Source organism: Pleurodeles waltl, chromosome 4_2 (assembly GCF_031143425.1).
Source record: "Pleurodeles waltl isolate 20211129_DDA chromosome 4_2, aPleWal1.hap1.20221129, whole genome shotgun sequence".
Lineage (NCBI taxonomy): Eukaryota > Metazoa > Chordata > Amphibia > Caudata > Salamandridae > Pleurodeles > Pleurodeles waltl.
In genome coordinates, this window is record NC_090443.1 from 515,665,372 (window position 1) to 515,692,844 (window position 27,473).

General features: G+C 43.9%; 1 protein-coding gene across 7 annotated transcripts in view; it reads right to left on the minus strand.

Moving 5' to 3' along the window:
* SWT1 (SWT1 RNA endoribonuclease homolog) overlaps positions 1 to 27,473 on the minus strand; it is a 793,385-nt gene that overhangs the window by 267,218 nt on the left and 498,694 nt on the right. For all 7 annotated transcript variants that reach the window (XM_069232008.1, XM_069232009.1, XM_069232010.1 and 4 more), the window contains one exon: positions 17,065 to 17,203. In XM_069232008.1, the coding sequence (XP_069088109.1) occupies positions 17,065 to 17,203 (139 nt within the window). The remainder of the gene's footprint in view (positions 1 to 17,064; positions 17,204 to 27,473) is intronic.

The window sequence follows — 27,473 nt, forward strand, 5'->3', positions numbered from 1 at the left end:
TTGCTATTTTCTTTTGCAATTGAGCCACTGGCAGCGGAGATCCGTTGACTGGGGGAGGCCTGGAGCATCCCGCTGGGTGAAGGCTTGCATATTGTGTCCATTTATGCAGATGATCTCCTTCTCTATTTCAGGGACATCTCCAACGTTCCAACGTTATGGGGCGAGTGGCTCTCTTAAAGATGGTGGTCCTCCCACAGATGTTATATTACTTCTACAATTTACCTCTGTACATTCCAACCAAATTTTAAAGGGAATTAGAACCCAGGATTGGGGAATTCATCTGGAACAACCAGAATGAGAAGATCAGATAGAAATTCACCTAGAAGGTGCCTACATAATGCCCCCTATAAATATGCCTTTTAATAGAATGAGCTGAAAAGCTCTTATTTCCTGTGTTCGTCTGATTCAGTAGCTCCTCCTGGGTGTTTTAAAACCTTGTTGAACCCTCTGTTGATTTTAGCTTTCAATCATCTTTAAAGATACTTTAGGTCTGTTCTCTTTTTCTGTAAAAGCTCTGCTTCAGGACTTACAGGGCTTTCTCTGACTAATCAACCAACAGCATGTGCTATTAGCCCTTCAGCCTCCATCGCAACTCTATGTTCTTTTGACAGTTTCAATTTCCATCCATTCCATTACAAGTCTCTCTCGACTGAGGGTCTTACCCTGTTGGCATTTTCCACCAACGCTATCAACTTGGCCTGTAGCGCCTCCCAGGATATTTCAACAATGCAATTTATAGGCAACATATTCTTTGATGAGTTCTCTGAGCTCTGATCTACTGGTCACAATCTGCAACAAGTAGCATTGTATACTTCATTTGAAGTTTTCTGACGTCTGTACGTGACCTGCGAATAGAGCAGTGATTGATGCATGATCAATTAGGTAAAATGGATCCTTCCTTGATCTGTCCAAGATAGGGTCAAAAGCTTTTTAAATCATACAAACTAACAAACCACAAATTGCTGTTTGCTGCATTTCCCAGAGCACTCCACAACGTTGGATTCAATATGCACATTTTTCTCATGTAGAATGTGCTTGCATTCCAAATTCCATTATCTTCCAGCCAAAACATGTCTTGGACATCTCACATGTGTTTAGTATGTTGTGTCTGAATGCAAGACCATCCTGCCCTATCATGAAAACTACAAACATCGCTTATTCCCTTTCAATTCCTCAAGGGTCAGTACCTCTGCAGCGCAGAGGAGCTTTGGATGTATTTAGATATTAGTTTATAGTCCTCAACTTAGTGTAATGAAGGACGCGCATCACCCCGCTTTGCGACCTCCTCCTTCTTTTGTCGATACCACTTATTAAGAAGTGACACCTTGTTCATCCCATATACTTTGTATCACTCCTGCATCTGGAGTATTGTCTTTACTTCTTTATGGGTGTTGGAACACCTATGCCTGGTTTCTTCTCCAATGTATAATATTTCAGAGCCTTCTGACTCTCTCTCACTGTTGTCACACAGTAGGGTTTTTGGTCTACCTGAGACTGGAGGGCACAGTAGTGGATAACCTTCTGCAAGTCCTCCATCACAGCCTTTCTGTTAAGCGGTGTGCCTTGTCCAGCAAAAAAAGTACAATTACCTTCGGAAGATAACAGTTGCATGTTTTGATGATTATATTTTCTTTTTGGCTAAAAGGCATTTTTCATCAATGTTCCTAAATTTCCATTGTTCAAGGGTCTCTTAGGTCCCATCCTATGTGCCCCTTTTTATGCCAGTTTCAGCTCCCTCTTTCAGGAGAAGGATGTGTGCAAATTGGAATATTAAGTGGCCAATCACATTGTTAACTTCCTCCTCCTTTTTATAATTTCTATACCTGACATCTCTCCTAGCGTGGCTTTCAGGGATTTCATATTTCAGGTGAGCTTTGATCCCAGATTCTACTTTGGCAACCCACCTCTCCATTAGCATCTATATCATAGATAGCGATTGCATTTTCTGTTCTTTTACCACAATCCGGGTTTCCACTTTTTCATAATCAGATTTAAGAGTGGAAATATCATCTGCAGAACTTCTTACTTCCTCCATTTGAGTCTACACATCTTTGTGCCATGCCCTCTGAATAGCCTCCAAGTATGCTTTCAGCACCTCGTTGGTCACAGAGCTATCATCCTCCTTTGTCGCCATCTCTCTCCTATCATGAGGTGCCTGCATCTACAATTGTCACAGCTAGATGTCATGTGTGGAGAGCCATCATGTAGGTGGAATGGTGCCTTCGTCTCTCAGTCTCCTTGTCTCTAGAGGAGTACACAGACAGTGACTCCGTGCTCGCAACATTATCTGCCACTCTGACGTATTATGTAGATTTCAAAGGTCACCAGTGTCAGGCGTTCAATGGCATGTAAGGGCTCAGCATGGGAAAGCCCCAGTTTTGCCTATCATGGCCGTGCCCTCTGCAACAGAATGCAAACTTCAGATGCCCTACACCGTACTATATGTGCAATGTAAGCTGAGCCACACAGTCTGAATGCCAGAGGTACTAGACGATGTAGAATATATAGCCAGTGACAAATCTATTAATAGTAAATGTTTTTACAGTTCAGAAAAAAGTATTGACAAGAATGGGAGATGTAACCCTAGAGAACAGTAGCTGGCAGTCTATAGGCGAGGAGACTATCTTGGCAGAACCCCTGTGAAAGGCATTTGAATCAGATGATCAGTTTCAAGGAGAAAATGTGCTTCCTGGTTGGTAATAATGCTGGAATAGAGGTTGTCAGATCAATGAGAGAACTATATCAAAGTCCTTTTGTGGAGTTCAAACATATTTCTTTCTTGGTGTATGGAGTGAGCAAGGGTGTAAAGCTGAGGATTCTTGTGCAGCCATAGAAATGCTGGTAGGGCGAAGTAATATAGATTCCAAAAGGTTGTGTCTTTACAAAACTAGAGTTAAGACTTAATCCAGAACACTCAATTAGGCTCTGTGGTTTAAAATGTCTCCACTGGGCTCTTCCAAGAACTATTCCAGGGTCATGCAGCCTTCTTGTGTCCTCTTTCCCCTAAGGTAGGGCCACACAGTAAACAATTTCCTCTCTTATGGCGTAATAACCTTGAGGCACTCAATCAATCAATCAGGTTTATAAAGGGCACCTAATCACCCAATATGGTATCCAGGCGCTTGCAGCTCTCAGAGGCTTATTCAAACAGCCAGAGGGCCATTCGGAATTCCGGAAGTGAAGTGATGGTGAGTGGGGAAGCGGTTCCAGGTTTTTGCTGTGATATGAGAGAAGGAGTGTCCTCCACTTCTGCTACGGTAGATGCTGGGAGCATGGGCAAGTGAATGGGAGGCACAGTATAGTATTTGCGACGGTTTGTGGAAGTTCAGGAGGTGGTTAATGTAGGCGGGAGCTTAGTTATGTAGAGCCTTGTGTGCATCGGTCAGCAGCTTGAAATGGCATCTCTTCTGTAAGGGTAGCCAGTGGAGGTGCCTGAGGTGGGGTGTGATGTGGGTTCGTCGGGGAAGTTCGAGGACGAGTCTGGCTGCAGCACTAGGACACAAAAAGCAAGACAGAGCTGAGGTGATCTCAGAACAGCAATCCCTCAAGTCCAATGTCTGGCTAGGTTGCCACTTGCACTTAACATTCCTGGTTCTGGTGTTTAGCACTGGGCATGCACGGTGGCTGATGCTACTCTATAACTGGAAACCCTGTGGGTCTGCATCATCATAGCAGAATAAATTAATCTGAACAGACTCTGGGTGCATAATTTGTCTGCTGCACTTTAATGAGTGGAAATATAGTGCAATATATTTGTGGAAACCATTGACTGAGTTTTAGCATTTTGTACTTTGAGAAGGTGACATTGTTTTTAGTGGTTTTGTCAGAACAGGGTGCTTTCTGATTACTTGCTTGCAAAGCCCAGACCGGTGCAGATTTGCTCTTAACTTCTTGGTGATTGGTGCCAATACCTAATGGGACACTTTGTGCATCCATGGAGCAAGTACGCCAAATGCAAACCCATCTCTACCTGTCCACTGCTGAGGTTTTTTTATTTTTGTTATTAATTAGGTCTTCTGTTACTCTTTGAAACTGTCAACTTGTGGTAGGGGACTCTCATTACTGGTTAGATAGATACTGTTTGTAAATAAGGCAACCACATTTGATGTGTTTCTTTCCTCTCTAAATATTTCTCAACGCATCCAAGCCTCCAACCTGTGAAGGGGCAAACACTTGATCAAATATGGCCCTGTGATTTCAACATTACTGAACTTAATCTGGAACAATGTCTGTGGTGAAATAATTTTATTGTTAGTTGGAGTTTATCCAGCATGTTGTATAAAACTACAATCAGAGCTTATGAGGGGAAATACCTGCAAGTGGAAAGCCATGAATGAAGGGACTTTCACTACTGAGAGAACAGATGCATGGTACCTTCCGCAATCTCAGATTGACAAACATTATGCTTCCTTCTTTGACTGACTAATGGAAGCAATCATAAATGATCACAATTACCGAAATGTCTCCTTCTAAGAAAAACATATCAGCTCCTGGGTATTCTCAACAGTTAAGGGAGGATAAAGCTAACTTGTGATGGACCGAACACAAATGGCAGGTTCACCCTTCTTCAGACTTGGAACGGGTATATATAACTAAATCCTTATGAGACACTGATCTTTAAGGCAAAACCAACTTTTTATTCTAATAAACTGACAATGCTCGAAAAAACAGTCATTCAGATAATCGACAAGCTCGGGGATACTTCAAAGTTTAAGTTGGGTCTAGATTCCACCAAAGATCCCTGTAATTGTTTAAACACATACTTTATTGATAAAATCACGTCTATAAGGAACACGATGGGGCTGATGGCATCCTCAGCAGCTTTTCCCTATGAGATGCATCTGGAAAATCTACCTCATTTATCAGAAACAGATTCATCTATAGCCATTTCATCTGGTAGATCAGGTTCTCCCTTAGATCCTTGCCCAGGAATACTTTTAAACAACTTTCTCAGCTCATAATCACACCCTTTCGAATTATATTGAACACTTCACTAAGTTTAGGGGAGGTTCCTATTTGCTTATAAAAGGCTGAAATTTTCCCCTTGCTGAAAAAGACAGGTAAGAACTTGACAACTTTTTAGAACATTTTGACCCATCTCCTCACTTCCTTTCACTGCTAAAAGTTTGGAAATAGACGTTCAATTTTTGTGCAACTACCTTCAGGTTAACAACTCTTTACCTACATGTAAACTGGCTTCAGACCATAGTCCGAAATCTATTCTTCTCTTGTTTACAGACTATTTCAGGGTTGAGTCTGCTGCACAGCTTGTCTACAATTTGATCTTGTTAGACCTGTCTAAAGCATTTGACCTGGTCAACCATGCCATCTTACTCGACTGCCACTGCGACTGGTATAGGGAGGTCTGTTCTTCAGTGGTTACAGTCTTCCTTTTCCAGTTGGTAGTTAGCAGTAGGTCTGGCTCCTTACTCAGCTCAAGAGGCTGTTATTGAGTGCTCCAGAGATCATCACTTTCTCTGCACCTATTAAAAATTTATGTAAGTACTTTGGCAAATGCTTAATTGAAAAATGTATTAGACTAGATATTCTTTAATGAGTTGTGAAAGCAATGTAAAGCTGTTCTAAAATGGATCACCTGGCTGAAATCAGATGTAAGTATATGTCTTCAGTCGCTCCAGCCTTTAGCAGCTTTGCTCTTGTTCCCCTCCCACTACATTTTGGTAAGTACAGTCTTGAAACTTTCATTAATTTCCTAAAGCATAGTTCATTGAATAAGTGTATTTGGTAACATGTCCCTGGTAATCTTTAGAAATCAACCATATTTCATCTATTTGGCTTTTCCATTATCTGCACCTAGCAAGCATTGGCTACTGTAGCCTTGAGAGTCCATAAACAATTATTATTAGTTTCAGGGCAAAATCAGACAAGTTTTTTGCTTTTTTTGGTGTTTTGTAGGATGATCAAGTCAATACAACAGTAGAAAATGTACTGCCTTCTCTAAAAGCTGTAATAAATTAATCAAAGAGAGAAATTTGAAAGTCAGGTCACACACTGTCATAGCAGGCGCAATGAGGTGTTATTGTGAGTGAAGCTGGGTGCTAGAACCTCACGTGGCCCAGTCGACTGCTCTGATGCACCTTATTGCACATTTTATGCATTGTACAGGCACCAATCTTCTTGCCGACCCCTTTCCCAACTAGAGGACATTCTAATGTTAGTGTAATACCCCTCCCTGAGCTCCTATATTGATTGTGCCTGCCTTCTAAAGTTCCTATTCTCTGAGCAACATACTTATCCTATTCCTAAGACCATCATCTGCCTAACTTGAGGAATGTGACCTGGTCTGCGCATTTTGAATAGTCTCTTCATGGGTGGCTTGAAATCCTTTCAGCCCCAGCTGGAACAAGATATTGCGATAGAATGGTGAAAGATAAGATTCAAGACCTCCACTCAACCAGTGAAAGAGGTTAACTAAGCCGGACACCTAGGTGGAAGTCTTTGCACTTTGATATAATGATTGGTGTGGTTCACACCCTCTCCCCGGAGTGAATTTCAGCTTTCCCACCTCTGAGCTTTTTCCACTCATTTTCTTTTCAGACTAAAGAAATACATTTTGTTGAAACAGTAACCTTCACTTTTTTCCCATATCTTACTAATTACAAGTATGTCTCATTGCACCTTTAGCACACACTGACACTTTGATAAATGTTACCAACTTTAACAGGATCTAAGATTGTGTGACAGGATCAGATAATGTATCTATAGTATTTAAGCTCAGCTGTCTGTCTGGCACTGGGCAGGTCACCCCGATGAAAGCTACATTTCGTTACTGGGTTCTATTATTTGAGGTTAAACCTTTAGGTGAGTTCTTGTACGTACTAATTATCTGCCGTAAGCCACATCCCTCTTCCTCTGTCATTTCTGCCTATTATGGAATTCCCTCAATTACAGGAGGATGTGGTATCCATATAACTCATACTTCAATGCATCAATTAAAACTCATGTCTATAATTGTATAGCTTCTTATGAGGATCTGTCATCATTGCTCTGGTTCTGTTACCACATTCCATGGTCAAGGTGTTTCTCTCTATATATTTCTTTCACTACACAGCATGTGAAGTGTCCTACTCTCTATTTCAGCCCAATAGGTCATCCCCTATTCACATTTATCTTCAAAGACCTCACAGATGCCCATACTTACACTATGCATTGTTTGACTAAATCTAATGCCAGAACAACAAACCTGTGCAGACTTTCTTAGTCTAGGGTTGATGCCTTGGGGGCACTTCTTAGGCTCAGTAAACACGCTCTCCAGGTTACTTCCCCAATAACAGATATGATATTTCAACCACCATTCATCAATGATTGGGCACTACCAACTCATGTGGTAAAATGTGGTTTTCCTCTCCCTGTAGCTTGGGCTTCAATGAGCTACACATGGAAATACCTTAGGTACTGTCTTTGGAGTGAGATACGTTCTGTGTTATATGGTCAATTATAAGAATGTAAATCTAGTGTATGATGTAGTATCATGACCCCTTTTCTACCACTCCCAGAGTTTGAACTACTATATTTGGTTGTTCTGGTTTTCTTTCTACCTACACCTCATGTGCTACCCCTACTAGCTTCCTATAACTGAAGAAGTAGCCTGTTGGCACCTTGCATGCTTGTATTAATTCATGAAATGGCCCAATTGCCCCTGTCTCATACAAATCAGCCAAATTCTGAATCCTGACTTTTGCCATACCTGCATCCTTTATCTCCATTTTACTTGTTATCCCATGCAGTTTATTTATCAGACTATGAGGAGACTATAGAGCATGCAGGGTTGGTTTCTTAAGCCTTCTACTCCAACAGTAACTACCAGTGTTTAAAGATTCAATACTGTAGGAGGGAAAAGGGTTACTTACCAGTAGCAGCGTTTCTGAAGCTTTACTATCTTTCATGGAAGACGGTGCACCTTTTCACAAGACGTTACTGGATTAATGTGCAAACAAACAATTAAACGACAAAGGGGAGGAGCAGTGGTAGAAGCCTTTTTTAATAAGGTAAGCCTCATACACGCCTTACACTATTTACTATACTGGTTTGGTCAGTTGAATACAAGGATGTAAATCTATGAAAGATTCACTGCTGGAAAAAGAAACATTACTTACCTGTAAATACAGCTGTTCAATTTTTTAAAATGTTTTATGCATTCACATGCGACCCACCCACCTCCCTGTTCATGAGGCTCCAATGAAATTGATAGTACACTTTAATGAGCTAGACAACCTGGCAGTTGGAATCCTGTGTCAAGGAAAGCGCTGACAGTGCTGACAGCTGATCAGCCAAAGTTTTGGTGAAACATAAAAATGTGGATAGGATGTTTGTAGACTATGGTTAGTTCAACGTTACTGAATTTAACCATGATTATCTAGGGTTCCCAATCAGATGGCAGGGAATTATTCAAGCATGTGAATCTATGAAATATTCAATTCTGGAGAAGTAGGTTTTACCATCTGACAGTACTTTCAGCTGTGCTGAGAGGAGAAACTTGTGTCACAGTCCATGCTCTTCCAACCACTGTTTTTTACTGCAAGGAAGGTTGAACGCTGCTGCTTTCTTGTTGCCCATTATGTCTCTTTTCTGGCAATAGGAGGATGCAGGGGGGAACTTCTCAGTCTGCACAGCCCACCTACCTCAGAAGCTTACTGCCAGTCCTAAGTAGTCCTTTCAGCCTAGCTTTACATTCCTCCAGATGTGTCAAGTCCCATCTGATAGGTGCACCAGACCTTTCCTGCTCACTTGTATCAACTTTTGGAACCAAAGATAAACAGACACAGGATAACAGGAAAGTCCTCCAGACAACTGGTTTCTCTGAGCCATATTCACTACGCTCTGAGCTATGTCATGTCCAGAGGTCTGGCTCCACAATAAAATCTAATCAATTAGTCAAATCTAAGTCAGCAACAAACTGACAGCTGTTTTTTTTTCTTCTCCCACCAGGCTAATACAGAGGAAGATGTATGATGCACAATTGGTACCCACGGTACTCAATTCCATAATACTGTATCAATTGTTAACAACAGTTTGATAAATCGAGTGAACAAACTAGTGGTTAAATGGTCACTTAATTTTCCACTTTCCGTGGGTGAGTGTAGAATGGGTGGAGCGCATTTGACTACGTCTGGAGTTTTAGAGTTCTTCACGCACCGGAACTTAGGCAGGTGACTGCAGTGCAGGAGCAGCCTCTGGGGAACACCACTACTACGGGAAAGACGGAGTGTATACATCAAATGGCCATCAAGGAAGGAATACATGTTTGAGTGTGACTTAGGTGATGTTGCTCAGATGAGAGCAGAGAAGTTCTGCTGTCCAGAAGTACATAATCACATAATCAGGAAGAGTGAATAATGAGGCAAAGATGGGAAGTAGGAACGGGTGGAAGAGACTACAATGGGTGAGACAGCCTAGGGTCACATGAGGGGCATCAGAGGAGAAAGGAACAGATTAAATCCCTTGTGTTAGGAACTCAGAAAGCCTGGCACTTGGCATTAGTTACTGATGCTTCATTGGTCCCAAACAAGGGGTACTGACATGACGGAAAAAGCAAGGACAAAGAATAATAGCTTATTTTGGCCATGAGGTGGAAAAATATAACAGTTTTCAGAACAACCTCCCAGGACCACACATAAGTGTGAGGGAAAGGTCAGAGGAGGAACGACAAAGCAATGTCATGACAAGAAATTTGACAAACTGAATTAGAGGACAATTGTAGGAAGCTGGACTGGTGTGTGGTTGGTACCTAAGGTACTTACACCTTAAACCAGTTTCAGGAGTCCCCTATAAGCGTAGTGTAGGCAGTGTCTAGAAGCCAGGCTCTCTAGAGGTAGCTGTGGATGAGCAGCCACGGCTTATCTAGGACTATAGACTGCAGTCACACAACACTCACACGCATGAAAGAAAACACTGTGTTACAAAAATAAAGCTACTTTATTTTAGTGACAATTACCAAAAAGTACTAGAGAGGCAACCCTCAAATAGGAGGGAAGTAACACACTAGATATGTACACTAGTAATCAGATATAGGCAAAGAAAGCAATAGAAAACAGTGCAAATAACAATAGGCAATAGTGACCCTAGGGGAGCCCAAACCATGTACTAAGAAAAAATGGAATGCAAATGCAGGACCCTCACCTAGGTAAGTGGGATGTGTAGCGGGGAGCTGGGGGAACTAGGAAACTTCAAAGGTAAGTATCACAGTGCCCCCCAGCGACCAGGAAGAAAGAAGTACGTTTCTGGATTTTACCCAAACCACCCACAAGGAAGAAAAAGATGATACTACAACAGCCAGAGAAGACTGCAGGAAACCAGCAGTAAAATCCAGAAGAGGAAGACCTGTGGAAGAAGAGGACCAAGACCAGAAGTCACAGAAGCGTCCTGTGGGGGCAGAAGCCACTACCCACCTGACTGCGGTTGCAGGAGTTGGTCAACGGTAGGACAAAGACGGTCGGCAATGCAGCTCTGGAGCCGGAGAAGAGTTCCTGGAAGATGCAGCCGACGTTCCACACTGGGTGGAAGATTTCAGTTGGTCAGGGGCGTGGAAAGGCCACCACAAGCCTTGGCGAAGGCAGAAGGCGCTGTGAAGCAAAAGTGGGGCTGCCAGGGACCAACAAGGTCCAGGAAGACCTATGTCCAGTGCATAAAATGGCGTCCCTGCACACACGAAGTCCATGAAAATGGAGCTGGAGTTCAAGGGGCACTTCTGCTCATGCAAGGGTACACACACACACACACGTACTTGCACCCTGCCCTCTTGGCTAGGAGGGCCTACCAGAGGGGTGACTTACACTGACCTGGTGCAGTGACCCGTAGAATAAAGGGTGCATGCACCTTTTCATGCAGGCGGAAATGGCAAGCCTGCAGATACACTTTGCATGGGCTTGCCCTGGTGGCATAATACATGCTGCAGCCCATGGGGATCCTCTAGTATCCCAATGCCGAGTACCATATAATAGAGGCTTAAATGGGGGCACAATTATGCCAAATGTGGGGTGTATGTGGTTCAAGTAACCGAGTTTAAAGAGCATAATCACTGGGGTCCTGTTTAGCAGGATCCCAGTGAACACAGTCAAACACACTGACAACAGGCAGAAAATGCCAAGAAAGAGAGTACTTTCCTACAACAATGCACAGACAACAAATGGAAAAAGTGTGCGGGGTGCTGCAATTATATCAAAAATGAGTGGCTTAGTTACAGATAATTGAGCCCTACCACAATGGATGGACTACCTAATAATGGTGTCAGCCTGAAACACCTTTAAGAATACAAAAAAGTATATTAAAACGTGTGTTCTTCAGCGAGGACCAGCCCTGGCAATTTGGCCTGGACTGCAGCAGGTTCAAGACTGATCTGTATATGGGTGGGTCCAAATTGAAGTGGCATGGTGTTCAAAGTAACAATAAACTGGGATGAGGCCTGGGTATTTACCAGTAGCTGAGATTATTTCAAGCATTCTATCCAGCACTTATTTGTATACTTCAGTAAGAAAATAATTTACTTACCTGTAACTGTAGTTCTCCAATATTGGAAACTTTCACAGAATCACATGCTTGAATCCTTCCCATCATCGAGATGGGAATCCCAGGTGTTATACAAAAGAAATAATCTAGGCAATAGGCCTTTAGCTTAGTAACATATCAGTCCTTTTGTAAAAAAAGGACCACACTCTAGAGTCCACCAATCAGGCTACACCACCCTCTAGAACCCTCTTGTGAGGAGATGCACTCCCTCAGATTTTCCAAGCAGTAATGCTGTTAGAAGGACAACACTGAGAAAATGAAGGTGAGCTGCTCAGGCGCGGCGGGTGGGTTCCATGTGAATCTATGAAAGATTCCAATCCTGGAGAACTACAGTTACAGGTAAGTAACTTATTTTCTTACTCCAGTATTGGAACTTTCATAGATTTACATGCTTGAATCAGAATAGCAAGCAGTAATTAACACATTTTCTCTAGTCACATATACAAACAATCTGCCACTTATAAGACAGTTTTACTACTTTTTACAAGTTATGCTTGGGCTTTTCAAATATGATAAAAGCAGACTTACAGACTTATTGAAAATGTGCATCAGACAGTAAAAGTGGATGGTGGGAACACCAAATGGCTCACCTTTATTGTAACAGATGACTCAGCACTGCCTGTCGAACCGCTGCATCACTGAGCGTTTCTGTATCTAGGCAGTATTGTCTTGTGAAGGTATGTGAAGTTTTCCACTTTGCAGCTCAGCAGATGTCTGGCAACTACACTCCTGCAAACAATGCACAGGACATGGAAATGGCTCTGGTCGAATGTGCGTGCACCTTAGAATTCAAAGGTCGACCGGCTTTTCGATGGCAATGAATAATTGTATTTGTAATCCATTGAGAAATAGTCTGTTTAGTTAGTGGGCACCCCTTAATAGGGCCACTAAAAGCTATGAAAAGCTGGTCTGTCTTTCTAAAAGCTTTAGTCCTGTCCAAATAAAACTTGAGGTATCTCCTCAGATCTAGCGAGTGGAGGGATCTCTCTGCCGCCGTTTGATGTTTTGCAAAGAATGTCGTCAGCACCACAGGTTCGTTATAATGAAAGTCTGAGGGGACCTTGGGGACGAATCTATGATTGGTACGTAAAATAACTCTGTCCTCTCTCAATTGTAAGAAGGGCTCCTGTATTGTAATGCCTGGATTTCACTGGCCCTATATGCAGACGTAAGTGCAAGGAGGAGTGCCACCTTCCATGTAAGGTATCTGATATCCGACCTATGTATGGGCTCAAACGGTTCTTTCATCACACTGGCCAAGAACCGTGTTAAGTTGCCATGCCGGAGGAGGGGCTTTGACTGCAAGAAAGGATATTATAAAGACCTTTTAAGAATTATTTTGATTCTCTGAGATCAAAGAGATGGTTTACCCATTACTCTCCTAAACCGAGAAATGGCTGCCAGATGAACTTTTATGGACGGATGTGCCAATCCTGAGTGCGCTAGTTGCAACAAATAGGGTAAGATCTCTTCAGGTGTGGAGGAGAGAGGATGTATATAAGCAGAACTGCACCACAAACAGGCTTGCTTCCACTTTAGGTGGTATGTCTTATTTGTGCTGTCATCCCAGGCCTTGGCAAGGATTTCCTTGCAATCCTTAGGGATGTTTAAGTGGACGAATTCCTGGAACTCAGGAGCCATGCCGATAAGCTTACAGATTTGGGATCAGGATGTCTCACTTGGCCCTGGTTCACGGTCAGCAACAATGGAATCTGCTTCATTTTGATGGGTGGACATAGAGACAGCAGACTAGCTCTGTGTACCAGTGCTGACGTGGCCACGCAGGAGCTATTAGTATGATCTGGCAGAGTTCTGATTTGATCTTGTTGATCGCTCTTGATAGGACAGGAATTGGAGGAAAGGTGTAAGTATAGATTCCAGGCAATTGAATCCAAAAGGCACCCCCCCACAACCCATGTTGGTGATGCCAACTTGCGTAAAACCGGCATATGGCGTTCTGGGAGGTCACGAAGAGATCCAGGTTCGGTTTGAATTTTTCATCCAGTTTCTTCTGGTCCAATTCCTATTGGTGAGGACATGTCGTCAGCCTGCTTAAAGAATATGCAATGGCATTTTGATGTCCTGGAATGTGTTCTGCCTTTATGTGCAGCGAATGCTGACTGCACCAACTCCAAATGGTTTGTGCTTCCTGGGACAACAGATGTAGCAAGGTCCTCCCTGTTTATTGATGTAGTGAATTGTTGTCATGTTGTCTGCTCCGACAAGCACTGCTGATCTGCAAATTCTTGGAAGGAAGGCTTGTAACACCAAATACACTGCTCTCAGTTCGAAGAGGTTGATGTGAAGAATGATGTGTGAGGGAGGCCATTTGCCACTTACTTGAAGATCCTGTAGGTAGGTGCCCCATCCATCCAGCAATGCATCCGATGTTATGGTTAATTTGATCTAAGAAGAGTAGGTCTCCTGAGACATTTGCACAGGCTGTCTACCAACTGAGAGAGGTTATCATGAGTGGAGTCAACTGGATTATATCTTCGAAGGCCCCTCGCGCCTGTTTCCATTGTTTGTGTAGCTCCTCTTGGAGGAGGTGCATATAAAGGCAACAGTAGGGAATCAGACTGATACAAGATAACATCACTCCTATCAAAGGCTTGTAACGTCGAACTGAAAGAGACTTTTTTCATTGTAGTCACTTTGGTAGGCTGGTTAGCTTCTCTTGTCTGTTGGGTATGATTTGGTTTGTTCCGTATCTAATAAAGCCCCCAGGAAGGTTATACTTCTCAATGGCTGGAGCATTGATTTCTCTTGATTGAGAGTGAGGGCCCATTCCTTGAAAGGACATAAGGTAATTCTGATGAATATGTGTGCTGACTGGATATTGGGAGTTTTTACTAACCAGTCGCCTAAGTAGAGGAAAACTTGGTGCAGTTTCTGCATGAGGTAAGCTGTGATTGGAGCTAGATATTTGGTAAAGATCTGGGGTGCGGACTTGAGCCCAAAGGGAAGGACCTTGACTTGAAAATGCTTGCCGGCTACTGCAAATCTCAGGAGCTTTCTGTGACCTGGGTGAATGGGTATATGGATGTCCAGGGAGGTCATGTAGTCCACTCTGTTGGGAAGCTTCAAGATGTCTTGTAATGTGACCATGCAGAAGGTTTGCTTCTTCAGGTACTTGTTGAGCTCTCAAGTGAAGGATAGCTCTCTATAGACAAGACTTTTTTTGAATCAAGAAGAAGCAGGAGTAAAAGCCTTTCCTCCCTTTGTGAGAATAGGGTACAACTTCTATTGCTCCTTCCCGTAACACGATCTCTGCTTCTAAGTTGAGCAAATGACAGTGTTTTCGTTGCACTAGAGAAGGTGGTGTCAATGGGGGTATTTGTACAAACTCTAGAAGGTGGCCAAATTAGATTATGTCTTGTACCCACTGGTCCTTGGTTATTTGACGCAAACAATGGAGGTGGTCTTTCAGTGCTCCTTGAAGTCTTGATGGAGAAGAATGAGAGGTAGCTGGCACTTGAACGCAGTCATTGCCCATGGGAGGCTTCTTTGCCTTGTCTTCCAGACTTTCCTCTTTGAGGAGGTCTACTGTATGCTGCCTAAGGAGGTTGCCTTTGCTGATATTGAGGCCTGTCACTGTGACTAATGGAGGAATATGTTGGATGCCTATACTGTTGGTATTCTCCATTAAATGAAGGCTGGCCTCTTCCTCTGGCCCCATGAAAAGGTATTTTTCTATAATGTAGAGTGCCCAGCGATCCAGAGACAGTATATGCCGTCCTCATGTGGGTCATCAATGTGAAGCTTCTTCTTCATGCAGGTAGCACAAGATCTGAAAAGCCCCTTTTTAGGTGTATTTGGCATGGTGGATGTCAGTTTGAAACACCAACTTGAAGAGAATTCAGCTTCTGTGAAGAAGGTAAAAAGTTAAATCCAAGAAAACTCAGAATAACTGAGAAAGAACTGAGCAGAGCTCAGGAGACTCCTTAGCACAACGTGCGGTGGAAACTCTGAGGGAATGCAGCTCCTCACAGCAGGATTCTAGAGGGTGGTGTAGCCTGATTAGTGGACTCTAGATTCTGGTCCTTTTTGTACAAAATTACTGTGATATGTTGCTAATCTAAAGGCCTATGGCCTGTAATGTATATGTATATTAGAGCACTGCTTTTGTATAACACTGGGGATTCCCATTTCGACGACAGGGAAGGATTCAAGCATGTGAAACTATGAAAGTTCCAAGACTGGAGTAAACTATATTTAAGTCATTGGTCTTTAAGAGGTGAGGCGGAAGAGGCTATGCTGTTTGTCTCTACCTGCTCCTGAATCGGGCAGATCTAAGTACTGACAATGACCTAAATGAATGTTGACAGATGAGACCACCAAAAGTGAAGAGCTTGAGGTGGGGCTTTGCTAAAAATCTTGGCAATGTGCTAGGGAGATATTGAAAATAATGTTCATATAAAAGAATGTAAAACCCACAATACAAGTGATGTTTCCATTCAAAGGTAACACAGTGAGGGAGCTCAACAAGATCAAGGAAAGTTTCATTACCAGGATGGGGGTGGATACAGTCCTCGAGATATGAACATAACATATTATATAGCATTTCTTTAAGAGCCTTTTCTTTTGGATACAGTCCTCGAGATATGAACATAACAGATTATATAGCATTTATTTTAGAGCCTAGGGTTAAAGGAGCCTATGATCAAACCATACAGATTGTGAAAGAAGTATTGGGAGTGTGGGGGAGAGGGTAGGTGTTAAGCAGGGAAGGAGAAATGCTAAAACTGGACAGACAATAATATTTACTGGTAGTTGATAATGCTGAGAAACTGTTTACACAATTGTGAAACAATTTCATAAGTCTTTCTGTGACAAGACTGGTGTATGGCATATTAAGAAAAGTGTTCTTATTGGCTGCCTTGTTGACGTGTGTTTCTTCATTTACTGATTGAACGTGTGACATTTTCCATTACACTCCCTCATTTGAGTAATTTGTGCAATTTTGTGTTACCAAAATTATGTCACGTCAGAAATTAAATTAAGTCTGTGTAGTGTAAAATGTAATACACATTTTGGCTGCAGTCAACTTGGAGCAATTTATGTATTGTGGGAGAAAGGTTTGATCAGAAAAAGTGCCCCAAGAGACAATTTCTCCACAAATGAGTCCCCTGCTGCTATCTTCAGTGGCTTTTAAACTTGTATGCCTTCACATTCAATTTTCACTTGTGATACCCCAAAGTTCATTTAATGTAATTTACTCATCATTTTGCTTAATTTTCCAACATTTTGTGTGATTTCTGGAAATAGTTACACATTTTCCCACACCCCTAATGGTGTAATGTTCCCTCATGAAAGTGGATGCACACTAAGGGCATTGTATTTTGTAGGAGGTGCAACACATTGCTATTTGAAGGGCTGTGAAACACCACTTGTGATCAGCAAGTCTTGCGGCTTGATGTATTTGAATCTTTAATGGAAAAAGCCAACCAAAAACAGTTATTGAAAAATACTGCTTGTGAACCTACAAAACACAGAAGAACACACATTATGTTTCCAGAAATAATGTTGGGCCTGTACCTTTACATAGGTTTTCATGTAAAAAGTCAATCGACTCAAGCAAGTCTCTCTTCATAATCATTCCAAAGACAGCAATCCAATGCTTCTTAAAGCACTGCAAAAGGTCAGACAACGTCCAGGGAGGCTTCAAAAACAGAACCTTAAAAAAAAAGAATACGTATTAGCATTCACACACTTCAGAGATCCTAGCTAGTTAGTCCAAGTCATGATCATTAATGTAAGCCATTTTCAGTTCAACCAGCAGTTTTGTTCTTGAAATAAATCAGCAGGAAGATTCAAGTAAGTCTGAAATATCGTTAAAAGGTCAACAGTCCTTCAAGAGCAGCAGTGCACAATTAGCAAATCAGACTCAGGGACTCAAATATCTAAAGAGTAGAACGCAGAATTTCCATTATCAATGCATGTACTTATTTTAACAACTACACTGATGCCATATCATCATCAATGCTCCAAATGCATTTTCCAAAACCATTCTAGTCGCTGCATGATAGTTTCAAGTAGCCTAAAAAGGACACTGTTCTTTATCATTGCTGGCACATTTAGGGCTTGATGTATGCACCCACGTGTTTCTTGAATATCAATGGCACTCATCAGCAGGAAGAAGATGGCACGTTTGGGGGTAAATTAAATTCTGCTAATAGCATTTCAGGTAAAGTACCACTTCAGCACATGCAAGTGCAACTACCAGAATGCATTTAGGAAAACTGGTGCTCATATGCCAACCATGCACATTTTCCCCCTGTAATTGTTAGTCTAACCCTGCAGCTATTTGGCTGAGGAGTCATGGGTCACACCTACATACTTTGAAGTGATACTTTATCTGACAGTGTAGCAGCATTCCAAGCATGCCCAAAACTATTTGCAGATCGTAATACATAGCATGAGCCAGTAGGAAGATTTCCGCTTCTGAATTGCTTTGCATTTCTTGAAACTAGCATACCGAAAGAAAAGTCGATCAATAAACAGTACTCAGGGCGATGTTCACGGGGAAACTACGGGCGCTGCAGGATTTCAGGCAGTGCAGTCACTTCTTGGTCCCAAGAGCCAGTTTGCCAGAAAAAAGTGGTAAAAAGAGGATGAATTAACAAAAACTCCAGCTGGCTAATACACCGAGTCGAGTTTATGCCTCGCCAGAACACAGTTTTTAATGGAGCAAGTAACTACTGTGCATAGGTTCATAGGATGATGCCATAAAAATGAGAGTACAAAATTAAATAACCACTGATGCAGAACAATGGAAGAAGGGGGAAACAAGTAAGTTAACCCCATTAGAAAAGGAATAACGATTGAAAACTTAGAAAGAGGACTGCTGATCTGGTAAACAAACAAAAAAGGTCAAATGGGCCAACAAATAGCCCTTAACTGTGCACACAACAAAGCCTTACCAGGCCAAGAAAAGTGCTAATTACGACACATTTGATAAGTGTGCATTGAGGGTGGGGGTCAACTTCAGCTGCAAATGGAAGGCAGGAACATCTTAAGGGCCATATCTCTAGCTCAGGGCTTGAACAAATGAATGTGCAACTTCAGCTCTGACGAAGACCTCAGGCTTCTGAGCAATAGAGCATTGAGATGACAGTCTCATCCGGGGAAGGAGGCATCATTAAGTACCACCGCCATAGTCGGGGAAAGGCAGAATCGTTTCCCACATGTAAGGTGGTTTTATACCAGCCACTGCCCGCAGTCCTTGAGCTACATCCTGGGATATCCAGATCCTTCACCAGGGCTCCTCAATGATAGACCCACTGAAAATCGAGACACCAACGGAGTGCAGGCATGTTCCCAGGCATGTTCCATTGAACGTGAGGCACCAACAAGATGCACGAGAGGAGCAGGCTCAAGAACAGGAGAACAGCTAAAGAAAGAAATATCGCTCTCTCGTAAAAAAATCAGATTTGTAGCCTTAACGTTCTCAACTCCCTAGGGAAGTGGGAAGGCCTTTAGGGAGACTGTGTCCAGCTCTGCTCAGACAAGAGAAAGATGTTAGGAGAGCTGGAGGAGGAACTTGGGGAGGCTGATCAAAAACGCCAGATCAGAAAGATAGTGGCCTGCAAGAGGTCCGAAAGTAGCTGTGACAATCTTATTCTCAGGAGACAGTCAGGAGCGGTGACCACCGACTTCACTTTTTGTGAATACCTGGGCTAATGTTAGCCCAAATGAGAGAACGGTCTGCACGATCAGGACATGAAAGTATGGTCGAGTCTTACAGTTCAAGAGCCGAATGAGCTGTGAAAGGGAAAGCTTCTGGAATTTCTTCTACAGGAATTCAAATTGGTAAAATTCACAATAGGATGGAGGACACTGTCTTACTTGGGAACAGGAAAATAATAAGCACAGCTTCCCTGCCCGATCTCGTTCTCTAGGACTAAAGCCACAGCTTATTTGCTGACGAGAGCAAGAGAGTCATGCTAAATAATGCATGTGTGACATTTGAGGTGACAGAAAGAATAGCAAGACTACTTCTCCTGGACAGCATTCATTTATCCCCAACAAACTTAGATCCAGAGCAAGAAAGATCAAAAACAAAGGAGAGAAAAAAAGAACGAGGAGAACGCAGGGATGAAAATGAACCTTCAAGAGTGAGATAAAGAGATAAGGAGTGTCTGGTTTTGGATTAAAGTGGCATGAGGTGGAATCAAGGATACAAAGCCTTGGCATTTGTCGCCCCAACCTTTGATAGAATTGGCTAACGCTGCTGAATAAAGCATTGGGCTCTGGCACTAATCGTTTTGTAAATTACAAACTCTGGGGTGGGATGGTGTTTTGGGCAGGCAGGCGGCAGGAAGAGGGGTAGTAGGAACAGAGAGAAGGTGGGGAAGGACAAAGAGAGAAGAAGGGGAAAAGTAACAGTAGGAGACAAAGTATCATTAACTGGATGGAATATATATGTCAGACAATATTTTTGTGATAATATTCTAACATACCACCTTGAAGCAATAAGGCAGAGTGAAGCAACAGGAAAGAGACATACAGAAAGTAGGAAGTGTGAAGGGGTCAGAGTAATGGTTAAGTAGAGGGGATAGGGACAGTGTGTGCGGTGACTGGGAGGGCAGAGTGTGTGGTGGCTGGGAGGGTAGGGGTTGGAGAAAATCAGTTTGTAACCTCAAACAGCAGAGAGAGGCACTGCGATGCAATCACTCCATAAAAGGCAAAAGGACACATATGAACCGCCACTACATTTAGTGAGACAGCCAGTGGGCTGATGTAAGATGTGATTGACTGACTATGTCTGAAGCCACTGGCCGAAAAACTAGTGGTTGAAGATGACCTGACTCAAAGCCCATTCTTAGTATACTGTTAACAACTGGCCTTTCCACAAGTATATTGGTAGCAATTGTTGTCCTTCCACAATAGACAGCTAAGGCTGTTAGTAGGGAAGACCTAAACGTAGGTCTGTCAGGGCTTGCATAAGGATACAAATAATAAAGTTGCAGCTTCGTTTAAAGCTGCCAGGAAGCCTGTCATTCTTTTGTCTGCCTTTGCTCTGTCAACTAAGAGTCTAGGATGCTCAGTACTGCAGTTCCAGGCTCGGGCCTGCTTGTATCAAAGAATGACTGCCCCAGTAGGGCTCAGAATGAGAAAGTACTATAAAAAATGTTTAACATGACTAATTAAAGCATTGGCCAATCTACTATGTCTGACATGCATTTGCATTTATAAGATAAATCTATTGGCTTTGCCAATGATGAAGCTTACACAGAGTAATCTCGCATATTAGGGGATAGAAAGCTACAGGTAAGGAGAAGTATTTGCGAAGAGAAGTCTGACCAGGAAGAAGTGTGAGAAAAGAGATTTGTGGATCAGGGAGAGCTACAGATTAAGGTTTACAGGCTGAAAAGGTGTAGATTGGAGGAAGGAGGTTCACGGTGATATATATGTGGGGTGGGTGAAGGCTGACGGAGGGGTAGATTAGGTAAGCACAGGACGGATGCAAGTTGGCGAGGCACCGAACCGACACGCATAGCTGCAGGGTAGGATGTAGGCTCACGAGGTGTTGGGGAAGTATGTGCATGGAAAGGTACAGGTAGAGTGAGGTACAGGCAGAGAGGTATGGAAAAAGAAAGTGAAATAGTAAAAGTAAGACATTCAAGTAAAACACTTCAGTGACGTCTAAAGTTAAAATGATCTACATTTGTACACATGATGGTTTAAAGGAATGCAAACTGCCGTTACAATATTTGCATTTCAGCTGAAATACAAAAATGTGTGCTTTCTGTGAGAAAAATTCAGCTTTTAATACATGCGTGAGAGAAGCTTGCACGCCCTGGTGTAAAAACAAGCTGTGTATCTGGCTTTTAAAAATCAATGTCAAATGTTAGTTCAAGGATTTCTCTTTAGTAAGTCATTTTATGACATTCTTGATAATGTATGTATGGCTTTATTCTTCTTCTTACAGTGTCTACAGTATACCGATGGTGAAAAGATTTACTACAGTTAACATTTATTGCTTTCCTGCTTAACACATGATGATCTCTTACTGTAAGAAAAGAACAAAGAATGTGACAAAAACAGAGACTAGTATTAATAGCATTGGTTGTGTCACATAATTATGAGGTCTAGGCTGAACTTAGTTTGGAGAGGGGGATTGCCGATGGGCACCACTGGCACGTTTTTTTAGGGGGGCAGGACATATTATGTAATCAGATATTAAAAGAGCACTGGTCTCGTAAATAGCCAGCATGTGAGAATCTTGCAGCACCTTTTGGCAAATTTATAAACTGCAGCTTATTAATTAAAAAGAAAATACCAGACAATGCGCAATGATAGTGGACTTTATTTTTTCAGTTATGTTATTTAAACATTTAATGGTACTTCCAATAATCAGCCTCCACGAAAGTAAAGCTCTGGTCACTATGAGTTTACCTGCACCAGCGACGGAAGAGGGCCACGTCAGTGCAACAAGTGAGCAGCCTTCTAAGACAAATAGTGGGTATCTGCACTTTTTTTGTGTTTTACAGTGTAAGCACTGCGTAGCCTTAATTAACAGTTTGGAGCAAACCAATGGCACAACGTGATGTATTTCCAGGAAGCCAAATAAACAAGAAACTACTTCCCGTGCCCAGTGGCGGCCGGCAGCTTTAGGAGGGAGGGGGTGGGCGGGAAGCACACACGCACACATATTCATTCTTTCACACAGAGACACGCACGCACATCCATTAACAACACTCATACCGGGGGGGCGTGGCCTGGGACCAATGGAGCTGCACACGTAGTGCGGCGCTCTCGGACCACAATCCAGGCCCGAAGCTTAAATCCTGCCATAATAACAACCGGAGGTCTTAAAAGTTGAAGAGAAGTGATCGGAGAATATACAGCACGAGTAGAGACCGAGGCGATACATTTTGGGGCATAGTTTACCAAGAAAACTCCCCCCGACAACTCCGCGGCTGCAGTGACCTAAAATGGCGGCTGCGACAGAGCAGTGAACCCGCTTCAGCCGCAGTCCGCGGCTGAGAAGGTACGAAGGTCCCGTGGAGGTGAGGGCCCCCACATCATTCGTTGGAGGATACGAGGGGCTCAGACACCTTCGCCACAAACGGCGAGAGCAACAGTATGAAGCGGAACATCAGCGAAAGCGGAATAGCGAGGAGCCTTTGGGCCACAATCCAGGCCGAAGTTTAAATCCTGCCATAGTGACGACCGGAGGTCTTGGGGATTGAAGAGAAGCGATCGGAGAATATACAGCACAAGTAGGAACCGCGGCGCCCCACCCTGGAGCAGAGATCACCCGGAACGCTCCCCCCGAAAACTTCGCGGCTGCCGCAACCCAAAATGGCAGCCGCGACAGAACAGAGAGCTCGCTGCGGCCGCGGCCCTCGGTTGTGAGGACACGAGGGTCTCGTGGAGGTGGGGACCCTCACGCCATCCATCGAGGAACACAAGGGGCTCAGACACCTTCACCACCAACGGCGAGAACAACATTACGAAGCGGAACATCAGCGAATGCGAGTAAGGTGGCGCCCTCAAGCCACAATCCAGGCCCGAAGCTTAAATCCTGTCATAATAATGACCGGAGGTCTTAAAAATTGTAGAGAAGCGATCGGAAAATATACAGCACAAGTAGGAACCGCAACGCTCCACTTTGGGGCAGAGATCGCCCCCCCCCAAAAAAAAAAAACTCCCCCTGACAAGTTTGCGGCTGCCACGACTTAAAATGGCGGCAGCGACGGAGCAGGAAACCAGCTACAGCCGTGGCCCTCGATCCACTGAAGAGCGCAAAGGACTCAAACACTTTTGCCACTAACGACGAGAGCAACAGTACAGAACATCAGCGAATACAGTGTAGGGCAGCGCCCTCGGGCCACAATCCAGGCCCAAAGCTTAGATACTGCCATAATAACAACCTAAGATCTCAAAAAGTGAAGAGAAGCGTCTGAGACCTGTTACAATGGTAAAACCAAAAAAACAAGACAAATCACCAGCGGGGGACTCCCCGCACACTGAGAATCCACCCCCAACGCCCGCCAGAGAATTGCAAACGGGGCACGAACAACAAGAAACAACTCTGGACACTGTGCTACTGGCCATTAAAGATTCCCGGGAGGCGCTTGAGCGTAAAATTGATAACCTCACCACAGATCTTTCCCTTTTGCGAGACGACCATCGTAAATTAAAGGAAACGGTGGGTTTGCACGAGACCACGTTGACAGGAGTGTTAGCGGGGCACAAAGGCTCATCCTCAGAAATTAAGGACCTGACCACCCGGCTGAAAACATTGGAGGCAAGGGCGGAGGATGCAGAAAACCGAGCCCGACGGAACAACATCAGATTAGTGGGGGTTCCGGAGGGGGCGGAGGCCTCCGCAGCTAATATAGAAGTATACCTAGAACAGTGGTTCAGAGACACGATAGCATCAGAAGGCTTCTCACCATTCTTTGCGGTGGAACGTGCACACAGGATCCCTGGCGGACCACCCCCACCAGGAGTCAGGCCACGGCCAATAATCGCTAGATTACTCCACCACAAAGATAGAGACTACGTACTGTCACAATCCCGCCAGCTAGGTGAGATTCAATTGGATGGCCAAAAGGTTATGATATTCCCAGACTTTACGAGAGAAACGCAGGCGCAAAGGGCATCCTACATCGCAGTAAAACGAGCCATGCGTGAGCATGGTATAAAATATGCCATGCTCTTTCTGGCAAAACTACGAGTGGAATACGATAACAGAACCCACTTTTTTCTCACACCTCAGCTGGCGATGGAATGGCTTGAATCGCTGAACATCCACTGCAGAGCAACCCGCGACCGGACATTCCGAAACCCCAGGAAGAAACGTAGCAGATCCCGGAAAAAGACCACAGAAGCGGCTCCATCGAAACGTCAATCACAACAGGAGATGCGTGATGCGGTGGAAACAGCAGCAGCATTAAGCGGGGGAGACTTCCACACACGCCGGACCCCAGATGCTACATCAGACGTTGACTCAAACTGCGAACTTTCCTCAATATCCTCCGAGGAGACACTCTCGTCGGCTTGCCTTTGATCACCCCAGGAACGGCGGACGAGATTATCTGACCTCGCTAAAAGAACAAGTTGGCAAGTGAGCGGACAATTGTGGGGGAACCTCAATCTGTTTAGGGACATTGATAAGACCCAACCGTAAATATAGAGCTATAGGAACCTAGATGTCATTTCTTAACCGGCACATTACAAATAATCGGGCCAGGGGGAGAGTCCGGGACGCTGCCTCTTGGTCTCTGGCACGCCTCCCTCCAATAGGTTGATAATTAGGATTACAATAGTTGTAATGGTTTGGACGGGGAGAGTTGTAGGTACCGGTCCTGGGGAGAGGGAGTTACAAAGGGGGTTTGACTTTGGTTGTGTTGTCTTCATGGTTTATCAGGCACATCTATCTCACAGCCCAAACGGTTCACACCTTAGATTATGAAACTCAATAGGTTTGTCCAGTAGTAGTAATAGAGCGGTGTTAGCGGACCGCCTCCACACCCCTCCCTAAACTATGACCACAGAATACAAGATAATCACATGGAATGTCAGGGGCCTAAATAACATGTCCAAGAGGTACAAAGTTCACAGCTTTCTTAAACGAAGGGGAGTGCACATAGCTATCTTACAAGAGACTCACTTGTTGGAGCAGGAGATCAAGGCCTTGAAAAAGCGCTGGAGGGGACAAATATTCGCCACTAACCACTCAGCATTTGAGAGGGGAGTGTTGATATGGATCAGACCAGGCGTTCCATTACAGGTTCTTCATACCTTGATCGACACTGAGGGGAGATACGTAGTGATATCTGGTATACTGGACGGGAGAGAGGTAACTCTTGCGGGACTATACGCCCCAAATCACGAACAGGGAAAATTCCTAGACTTATCACTGATCATGAGCACACTTCTCACTAGCACTACATTAATAGGAGGAGACTTTAATTGTGTAGTGGATACCGCAATGGATAGATCGCACCCACCATTACCACAATCCGTAACTCATAAAACAGCACTGCACTTCCAGCAGTGGCAAAAACCCTGGCAATTAACGGATTGTTGGCGCAAACTTAATCCCCCCAATAGAGAATACTCTTTTTATTCAGCAGTTCACGACCTGCATGTACGACTGGACACCGTTCTGGCATCTCCAGAGGTGCAATCTGTGGTGGCGAAGGCCGAGTATCTTGGCCGCACCATCTCAGATCATAATCCCTTATTGATCTCTTTGGCCTGGTGCGGCGAAAGACCTTTGATTCCCACTTGGCGCCTGAGAGCAGAGTCACTTGAAGACGAAGCTTTTAGAACCCAACTGGGCACGCAGATTACGGAATTCTTCGAGAACAATGCTGGAACTGCCTCGTCCAGATCTGTAGAATGGGAATCCTTTAAAACAGTGATCAGGGGATATTGTATTAGCACTACAGTGGGAGTACGGAAAGTACTAGAGACAGAACTAACCGATCTCGAGAACTCCCTTAGGGAACTCGAACGTAAGCACCCATCACAACCCGACCTCTCAACACAACTAGAAGAGACAAGGACTAGAATAATAGAAACTAACACTAGATTGTCATGTTTCGATTACAAACAATTCTTGCAGAAGCAACATACAGAGGGCGACAGAGCAGGCGCCCTACTGGCATGGCTGGCCAAACTGCCCCAACTTCAAACCATAGTGGTGGAGTAAGAGACCACCCCGGGTATAAAAGTATATGGACAGAAGGAGATCAGTACCACCTTTCTTAAATATTACTCAGAGCTGCATGCGCCTCCCTCCGAAGTACTCAGCGACGCTCAATTACAAGATCTGGGGAACCTCAACCTCCCGGCATTGAAGGGGGAAGATAGAATAGCCCTGGCGACTCCCATATCACTTACAGAAATAAAGGCTGCAATCCACAGTATGGCAAGGGGCAAGGTACCGGGAGCAGATGGTCTCCCTCTGGAGTTCTACCTTACATATCAGGACTCATTAACCTCCCAGCTCAGCATCTTATATGCAGAGGCATGGAATAACAACAGCTTACCTCCTTCCACTACAGAGGGAATAATGATTCCCCTTCTGAAACCTACCAAACCCCCCACAGAAGTTCGATCATACCGCCCACTATCAATGTTGAACTTAGATGATAAAATACTAAGCAGGGTACTAGCTAATAGACTTCTACCATATATGTCCTCATTAATACATCAGGACCAATCGGGATTCATCCCAAAGAGAAGCACTGCCCAAAATATCCGTCGATTGATCTCACTCCTTCATGCCCTACTCCCTGACGCAAATAGAGCAGTAATCATCTCGAAAGACGTCGAGAAGGCTTTTGATAGCCTACGATGGGACTACCTAGAACGAGTGATGCTGCAGCTAGGACTAGGAGAAGGGTTTGTCAAATGGACGAGGCTTCTCTACACAAACCCCACAGCGAGAGTACGCACTGGCCCTACAATATCCCCTTCCTTTGCCATAGGTAGGGGCACAAGACAGGGATGCCCGCTTTCACCTTTGCTTTTTACATTGGCATTTGAACCTCTCGCCCAATCAGCTAGGTCCCAGAGGTTCTACGAAGGCATTACAATCAATGCTTGGACGCATCATATTGCTCTCTATGCGGATGACATGTTACTCTTCCTCCGGAACGCAGAGACCGATGTACCAGGAGCAATGACAATGTTAGACAACTTTGGAGCCGCATCTGGACTCCGGATAAACTGGGGGAAGTCGTCCATTTTTCCAGCTGTTAGGGGTATCGAAGAACCAATGGACAATCGGGGTCTTCCGTGGTCCCCGTCCACATTCAAATATTTAGGGGTCAATATCTATCACTCCGCTGAGGATTTACTAGAAGGGAACATTCAGAGGACAATTAGGAGTATCAAAAACAGCATGATATTCTGGCAGACACTCCCCCGCTAGCGGTTACTGGGAGAGTTGCACTGATTAAGATGATAGTGTTACCTAG